At 45.8% G+C, this 8,367-nt stretch overlaps 1 protein-coding gene across 3 annotated transcripts; it reads right to left on the bottom strand.

The window, feature by feature from the left end:
• Positions 1–295: 295 nt before the first annotated feature.
• znf217 (zinc finger protein 217) lies at positions 296–7,789 on the bottom strand. 3 transcript variants are annotated; one of them, XM_042005025.1, is made up of 7 exons: positions 7,484–7,788; positions 7,141–7,349; positions 4,353–5,639; positions 4,103–4,210; positions 2,726–4,021; positions 1,486–1,599; positions 296–1,380 (listed from the first exon to the last, which is right to left on the bottom strand). In XM_042005025.1, exons 2-6 carry the CDS (start codon positions 7,328–7,330, stop codon positions 1,487–1,489), a joined length of 2,994 nt encoding a protein of 997 aa, XP_041860959.1. In that variant the 5' UTR covers positions 7,331–7,349; positions 7,484–7,788; the 3' UTR covers positions 296–1,380; position 1,486. The 3 variants fall into 3 exon arrangements, with proteins under 3 accessions (XP_041860959.1, XP_041860960.1, XP_041860961.1); XM_042005026.1 differs by having other exon boundaries at positions 296–1,599; positions 7,484–7,789; XM_042005027.1 differs by lacking the exons at positions 7,141–7,349; positions 7,484–7,788 and adding an exon at positions 6,748–6,905.
• Between the last annotated feature and the right edge of the window lie 578 nt (positions 7,790–8,367).

Below are 8,367 nucleotides of genomic sequence, written 5' to 3'. Positions count from 1 at the left end.
GATAAAAGCTTAAACAAGTTCTCCAAAAAGTCTGAATTGTTTCAGCTCACATCAAATACATCATTAATACATAGGACCAAGCTGCAGCTCAAATACACTGCATGTTTAGCCCAGAAATAACTCCTTTTGGTTTTTATTCTACAGCATTTAAGTGTGGGTGTGTAACTCGGATCAATGGCGTCCTTTCCGAGATAAAAACCTCAGTTATCCTACCAGCAGTCCTAAATCCTGCCTCATCACCTGCATCGCCAAGGCGAAGCAGGAGAACGTCAGGAAAGTCAAACACAGAGCCATCTACACCTCTCACTTTATTATCCAAACCTGTCATACAAATCTCAAAACAATATTTTCATTTGTACATGAATTTACAAGTAAACACCAAAAACAAAGAAAGTCAACTTTTCAAACAGCACAGACATCAAAGCATCCTGAGACTTTATTTATTCACAGTTAACTGAGTCTGTTTTCAGGGGTTTTTCTGCACCGTCACCACGGAAACAAGGGCTGACCAGGTTGCTACTAAAGGGACCTCTGAGGACAATGTGGACAAGTTCTGAGGACGAGGTCGCTCTGAGGACAACTGGAGACAAAGCCCCCTCAGGACGGTGCTGGACAGTGACTGGCAGAAACCTGAGTGAAATCTGGTCCATTTAACAGCTGATGGATCCGAGGCGCTCCTGTCAATACCAGTTTTTAAAGGAACCACTACCAAACTGTTCTGGTGTCTAACAAGACTCCACAACCCGAACCATGTTAAAGTCATCAGTAGTAGGAGAGGTTTTGGGTCTCCAGATGAGCTCGGGTGTGTTGAGTCTGTACACTTCTGTCCCAGGTCAGGAGACATGTCCAAATGTCAACATGATTGCTTCAGCAGCTTTACAGTGAGGTAGAAAACTTCAACACAGAACGGTTGCCGTGGCGATGGAATTATCCCAGACAAATGTCTCATCCTCCAGTGATTTGGAAGAACTGCTGCCTGGACATGAAAGGCAGCAAATGTCCCATCTTTTTCTTCGGGTTCAGCTCAACACGTATTGACAACTTGCAGATAAATTTGTGTTTCTCACCTACTGAGTACAATATCAGCATGGATCAATAATGGAATTACCAAGAGTTTAAAGAGGGAAGCTTCCTAACATGCACCAGTGGAGGAATATTTCAGAGAGAAAATATTAACTCGTTTCCCAACTCAAAAAAAAAAAAAAAAAATATGAAAATCTCAGCCTTGACATGTCTCTGCAACACAAATTTTCTTCTTCTGAACTAAAATTAAATTAGAGAAGCACAGGAACATTCTCAGAACAAACTCTTATTTTATCCATAAATTAAACTCTTTTTCCACCAAGTTCTCCTAAATTAAGGTAGCAGCACAGTTTAAGTCTGGAAAGAAGGAGGGAGGGGAAAAAAAAGTTTAAGTCAGATTTTCTTAAACTCTGCTCAGGGACTGGTAATAAAAATGGAATCCTGCTGGATGATGCTTCTTACTTCAGGAGCTCTTGTCCGTGGTGCCGTAGCGCTGGTTTGGAAATGCTGCTGCAGGATCTCTCCTCTGCAGGTTGGGAAGAGCGGGTAAATGTTGGAACAGCACAGCTCTGCTTCCTGGAAACAATCCTTCACATTAACCACGACAACACATCCATCTAAACGTCTGGCTTACACTGCTGGAGAGGGATGTCACCGTTACAGATGTTCATGCTAGACAAAGTCAGGATTATTCTGCCTTCATTTCCCAACACTAGACACGTACAATCACATCAAAGTGGGATTTCATTTTTTTTTTTTTAAATTGAGGAAGGTGGTACTGTGCAGGGCGGCTCACTAGCTTGTAAAGCAGGACATAAACAAGGAAATCCATCCAATAAGTTTCACTTCCTGCAGGATAATCAGCAGCTTTGTAGCACAAAGGGAAATGTTCAGTACCTGGGTTAAATGATGCTGTTTAACGCAACACTGACATTAGATGTGACCATGTTATTTTTATAATCCTGTACGACTCTGGTTGGACTTACAGCAACGTGATGGATAGTTTCTGTTCCAACAGAACCGCCTCTGTGTGAGCTTGATGCCGTTTAGTCATCAATATGCAATGGTTTGTAGAACAAAGTACTTCATTCCAGATACGTGGTCTTGTTTGGTATTAATTACAGAGCAGAGGGGATTTTTAGTTATTTTACTTTGTTTCGTTATTTTGTTGATTATAGAAGTTCTTAGTACAACTGTCAGAGAAATAAAGAGATTATTCTGCATTAATTAATTTCCCAACATTATAAATTCATAAACTTGCATGAAAACTCCTTAGAGGTCTTTAAGTTTTGTTTATTTTAGAATAGCTGCTGATTGATACATATAATACTGGAACAGTGGAATTAAAGAAACAGGACCACATATCTGGAATACGCCGTCCTGCACAATAACACCTTCCTCTTTTTTTCTAGAAGCAAAGAAATCCCACCGGGATGATTTAATCCATTAGTTTAGAGGGGATAAATCTTCCTCTGCCGTACGTTCCTATGAAAACATGGAAGGACAATAAAGAAACAAGCAGTAGCGCACGAATGTTGTTTAACGTTTTCCTTCCTGATCTGATGAGATTGTTCACACATGATCCCACATGGAAAGTCATGATGTTGAGGATCTTTATGATTAATCGTTTAATACTATGATTAATTGTGGAATCAAGTAATGGTGACATCCCTACTACTGAATCAGCTGATGGGATACGTACCAGCTCTGGTGCTGGCCAGTCCTCCGTGCCCGGGGTTTGTTGGTGTGCTGTGGTACAGCGTTGCCAGATCACTTGGTGTGCAGGTGTGCAGAAGGTTCATCATGCTCCACTCCGAGTCCAAACTTCCTCCAAGAGGTGTAGCAGTACTCTTTACTGGTCCCAGAGCCTCAGCAGCTGTGGCTGGACCTGGTCCCTGTGATGTGGTTTTCACCCCCCTCCCTGTAATGAGCAGCCTGCTGGATCCGTCTGGTTTTCCTCTGAATCCAGACTTCTCTCCAGTCTCAGCCTCCCTGCCTGCAGCTACAGAGAATTTCAATCGCTTTCCAGAAGGTTCACCAAAATCCATCTTAGGGAGGCTCCCGAACCCGCTGGACAGGCAGAGCCGGGCGGCGTCAGAGTGCCAAACGGCACCGGTTCTGGTCGGGTAGCCCCGCTCAGCGATGCACCCGCCGTCCAAGAAGTACCTGCTGCCTGAGGGGGGCTTTCTCAGGAGTTCTGGGAACCTGGAGGATTCCTGGCTGGGGCGAAAGTCAGGGGTCTGTTGGTAACGCTGGGTCTCCTGGACAGGATCCTGTCGAGGAGGGCCCGGGGACCGCTTTGGACCTTGAGGTGGATTAACAGAAACACCCTCTGGAGGTTTTGTGGGTTGTGGAGGTGGGGACTTGGTTCGGCGCGGGTGGCGCCGATCAGTCATCAGAAGTGGAGCGACATCTTTCCCATCGAGGGCGGGGGGGCAGCCTGTGTGACGTTTCTGTTTCATACCACCTCCAGACCTGTTCCTCCTGGTACTGTCAAACTTGTCTTTATGGGTCAGCTGTCTGTGCATCATCAGAACCTCTGGGTAAATGGTTTTATAGGCACAGAACGGGCAGGACGCCGGGTTTAACACTGGTTTGGGTTCTGCATCAGCAGGAAGACACAGAGACACTTTTAAAGACAGATTTAATGGGACCTCAACGTCCCGGTTCCTCATCTCCCCGTCCTTCTCCACGGTAACAGGTGGAGACACATCATCAGACTCCGTGTTCATCTGGACACGTGGCTCGTCAACCTCGTCAAACCTGTCATCTCCCGCTCCGGTCGTAGACGATCTGGCTTCAGGAAGCCAGAGTTCGGATCTCTCTGGAGAGGAGTCGTTTCCATGTTTCCTGTCATCAGTAGATGGCAGCGAAGCCCCCGGTCTGACGGGAATTTCCACGTAAGTTTTGTCTTTGTGACGCCGGTCCAGGTGATATTTGAGCGAGGTCTTCTGAGCAGCAGCGTAATCACAGTAAGCACACTTGAAAGGTTTCTCACCTGAAAAGGGAAAATGGGAGAGTTTCAGAGCTTCTGCAGGAAACCAGGAGGGTAAAAGTGCTGCATCAGAGATGAGTCTACCTGTGTGAGTCCTCAGATGGACTGTCAGGTAATAACTTGATCTGAAAGATTTTCCACAATAACTGCATTCCTTTGACCTGACCTTTGACCGATCAAAACCATCTTCACCTTAAAAACAAACAAACAAACAAATAAATCCAGGAGAAGACAAAGAAAAACTCCCAGGTCAGATTCACCCTTTCCACCAGCAGAGGGAGCTCTTGGTGACAGTGTTGCTGTAAATGGGACCTACATGACAACTGAGACTCACCTGAAACCAGGTTTTCTTCCGTCCCCTCCTCGGACCCCTCCTCTGCAGGCTCCACTGAGCCGGTTCTTTGCAGCTTCATATCTACAGAGGAAGTTGGACTATCTCCACCACCTCTGTCTCTCTTGTGGACCCTGGAGTGCAGAACCAGCTGGTGGTAGGTCCTGAACGTTCTCTGACATTCCTCACATGTGGTGGGCCTTTCTTTGTCCTTATCTTTCTGCATTAGAGACCTCCGAGGCAGGTTCAGACCCTCTGAAATGGCCTGCGAACGCAGCTCTCTCCCAGGAACCTCCTTCTCAGTTTTCTCCCCTTGGCCCTCAGACCAAACACTCATCTCCTCCTTATCGGAGCCACAGTCCTCATTGTCTGTGCTGACTTCCTGTCCCATTTCTTTACTGTTACTGGGTCCGACTGCTACCTTCCCCTTGGTCGCAAGCTGCCAGGCCTGATACGAGTTGAAGGGATCCAGCTGAGGAATCCATTTTGATGATCTCACATTTTTCATCCCGTTACCTCCAGAAGCAGGCTGAAGGTTTACAATCCTCAGAAAAGCTTCCTGCTGGGATCCAGCAGCTCCATCGTCGTCTCTTCCGGGCTCCACCTCTCGATTATGGACTTTACTGTGTTCTGCCAAACTGCCGTGATCCGGGAAGAAAAACCCACAAACCATGCACATCTTATAAAGCGTGACCACAGGATCAGATGCAGGTTCCTGGATGACGTCGTTGACCATCACAGGGGTCTCCAGGTGCTGCAGAGCCTTGCTCTTTGCTCCTGGTTTTACATGCATCTTCATGTGGTTTTTCAGAAACCAGGACTCTCTGAAGCGCCGTCCGCAGATGTTACAGCAGTATGTGAAGTAGTCCTTGTGCTTCCTCATATGAGCCTCCAGCTCACTGCTATCTTGTGCCACCTGACCGCACACAATGCAGCTGTGGATTTCCTCGTTTTCCACAGGGAGGCTGCTCGGCTTAGCTCGCGTTCTCTCCCCTGGAATCCTGAATTCTGCTTCCACCCGAAGCACTGTTGGCTCAAAAAAGGTAGTGGGGTGCTGAGTCAGTACGTGGGGGCCGAGGTCGTCCTGATGGGCGAAAGTCTGCTCACAGAACATGCAGGACAGAGGAGTGGCACCTCCTGAGGGCAGCAGAGTGGACGGTGGAGTCATGCTGCAGCCAGGACCTGGGATGCTCGCAGTGTTGCTGCTGAGAACATCCTGGGCATGTCCGTCTGGGCTGTCCACGTACGGCAGCAGCGAGTGAGTCGGCATCTTCCTGTTCAGATTAAAACCTGGAAAAAACAAGGAGGGTGAGTCTCATCAGGCTCAGGTAGCTAATACACCTGACATGAAAACAGCTTACAATTCAGCACAGAGAGAAGCGCCTTCTCTACCACTGAAACAGGAAATGTATCAACTCCTCCGACACCATTTCCTCTACGTGAAGGCCACTGATAAAAACATTTTACTTCTTAAACCTCAGCACCAACTAGAAGCGCTGTTTTCACATCATAAAACCCCAAATGACCCCAAAACGAGTTATTCATCAGCACGGGTTCATAAAGACACCTCAGCTCAGATCACATGCTTCTGCTAAAAGAAGAAACAAAAAATATATTTTTTTACTAATTACTGACCTCACTTTTATAGAAACAATATTTAATATGTTTATCAACTCATCAGGATTTATCATGTGGTCCTGATTCACCAAACTTTCCTTCACCATTTGACATGAGAACAGGGTTGTCAGGTTTAAACAGCTGCTGTCTTATCACCCGTAGAAACCCAGTCCTGTACTGGTCCCAGTCAGCATACGTCAGTTTCTCCTGGTTCAGGTTCATGCTTCATTCAGAGAAAACTGGATAAAACTTGGGAAATCCTCAGAGTTCAGGTGTGCGTGCGCGCGCGTGTGTGCGCAGAGCTCTCAGCTCTTTGTGTGTGTGGAACCACTTTGTTGTTAATTAAGTGATCAACGAGCTCATTAAGAAAACCGTCGACGTCATTACGGCTTCTCGCGCTCTCAGCAGCTAACTTGAATAAAGTCGAGAGCAGATATTACACTTGTATATGTGCATCATAACCGGCGCACGAGGCCTGTTTTGTTGGCACCTGTTTGTTAGTAAAGCCAGACACACCGACATCAGCCCTGTTCACGTTGTTGTTTGTGCACGCGCGAGCAGAAAGCCAGTAAAGGAAAAGAAAAAAGAAAGAAAAAAGACGACGCTGCTTTCATGACAGCAACAGGAACTTCGTGTCCGGACGGTGTTCGGGTTTGACCCCCGAACCGGCTCAACCGAAGCTCCGTGGACCGGAAACTCTCAGGTTCAGCACGTTTACCGAATGGTAGCTGAGAAGTTTGGTGTCGTCCCGACCAGGTCCAGGACCAGGACCAGAACTCACCGAACACACGTGCGCACGCAGTTTCCGGGTTAACGGTGACAGAGACCCGGACCGGGAGCTGCTTCTGGTCTATATGTGGATCATGTCGGTACTGGTCGGAGAGTCCTCCTCCTCCTCCTCACCCTGCAGCTGTTCACTTCTGTCGCGCGCTCCCACAACGGCTCTCTCCACGGGAAGATGGAGCGCGTGCACGACTCCCCCCCAAAAAACCCATAGGAAAGTCACGTGCTCGTGAATGACAGAAGGATCAGTGCGCAGAATCAGAGAAACAATAAAATGTTTGAAACATGAATGAGATTTCTGCTCTTAATCTGTCGCGGGGGACTCTGTTTGTTTCTTTGATGTTTCCTCTATTTCCAGTTAAGTCTGCTGTTCTGGGTTCTGTTCACTGACCTGGTCCCGGTCCGTGTTCTGGTTCTGAGGTGTGGATTCGGACTGAAGTCAGCCACCAGTGGAGCTCCTCCACGTTTCTCCCGTCAGCCTCCACCATGTGGAGGTGGGGGAGGGGTTCCTCAAACTTCTCACAGTTACATGAGGGGTTTTTCTTTCCTTCTTTTTTGCAGAAGCAGGTTGGTTGAGTCATGACAAATTTCAGGTTCTTCCTATTTCACGACACAAAACGTTAAAGAAGCAACTTCTGATCAAGCAACAACATGTTTGTCTCCCTGAAGCACAAATATAAACTTCTAATTCTTCTTTAATACAAATCTCCCCCACAAAGTCACATTGAACTCACCTTTGTGTTTATTCTGATTTCTCTTTGTTTAGAGATAAATAACATTTACAGTTAGAAGCCAGCCCCTCTCCCCCCTGATGCTGACTTAAAGCTGTACATCACACAATCAATGAAGATATTCAGCAGACTCATTACTGAGACACACTCATTTGGGGGAAGGGAGCCAAATGGCAGCAATGTCTAAAAGAAGAAAAACTTTATCTGTAACCCCTCCCATCAGAGCAGAGAACAAAGACTCCATTCGCCAAAACTATCTCCAGCATTAGTCAACGCTTGTGGCCTTTAACTCTTGCTGGTTTGCCTGTACCAGTATATTAAAAGTTGTTTTCAGATTCCTGCTGCGGCCCGACAGGTGGGACTATCAGCAGCGTTAAGTGTCATCAAAACACAAGCAGATTCAGATTATTTTATTAGTCCCACAGCAGGGAAATTCACAGTATAACAGCAGCAAGACACACAGCAGAAAATTAACAGTAGGAAATGTAAAACATAGAATAAGATCAAATAATAATAAAAAAAGATATTTAGCTTAACAAACCTAAAAAAGATTAAATACCTGTTAGTATGTGCCTGAGAATAAATACAAAAATATATTATCCCATGTAGAAAAAGAAAAGTGAAAACAGTAAAATGAATAGTGAGGTGGAGTGGAGTGTATTGTGCAAGAGTCCAGTTGTTAGTCAGATGTGCAGGTTTGTTCAGCATGTGTCCCTGACAGCAATAAACCTGCTCATTGTCTGGATGAGGTGTTTTTTTTTTTTTTGTTTTTTGTTTTGTTTTTGTTTGTTTTTTTTTTTGTTTTGTTTTTTTTTTTTTACAGTAAGCTTTTTCTAAATATTTTAATCATTCAGTGAATCAGCCTTAAATTGAAACATTTTCCTACC

Source organism: Melanotaenia boesemani, chromosome 13 (genome assembly GCF_017639745.1).
Source record: "Melanotaenia boesemani isolate fMelBoe1 chromosome 13, fMelBoe1.pri, whole genome shotgun sequence".
Classification (NCBI taxonomy): Eukaryota; Metazoa; Chordata; class Actinopteri; order Atheriniformes; family Melanotaeniidae; genus Melanotaenia; species Melanotaenia boesemani.
The sequence above is the reverse complement of the archived record's forward strand: the minus strand, read 5'-3'. Positions and strand labels throughout refer to the sequence as shown.

Bases quoted from the DNA above. Each gene is read 5' to 3' on its own strand.
- znf217 (XM_042005026.1), bottom strand. From the start codon at position 7,330: ATGACTCAACCAACCTGCTTCTGCAAAAAAGAAGGAAAGAAAAACCCC. The intron at 5,640-7,140 runs GTCAGTGAACAG...TGTTTTTTCCAG, and splicing joins AGAACACGGACCGGGACCAG to GTTTTAATCTGAACAGGAAG. The intron at 1,600-2,725 runs GTACGTATCCCA...GATTGTTTCCAG, and splicing joins ACTGGCCAGCACCAGAGCTG to GAAGCAGAGCTGTGCTGTTC.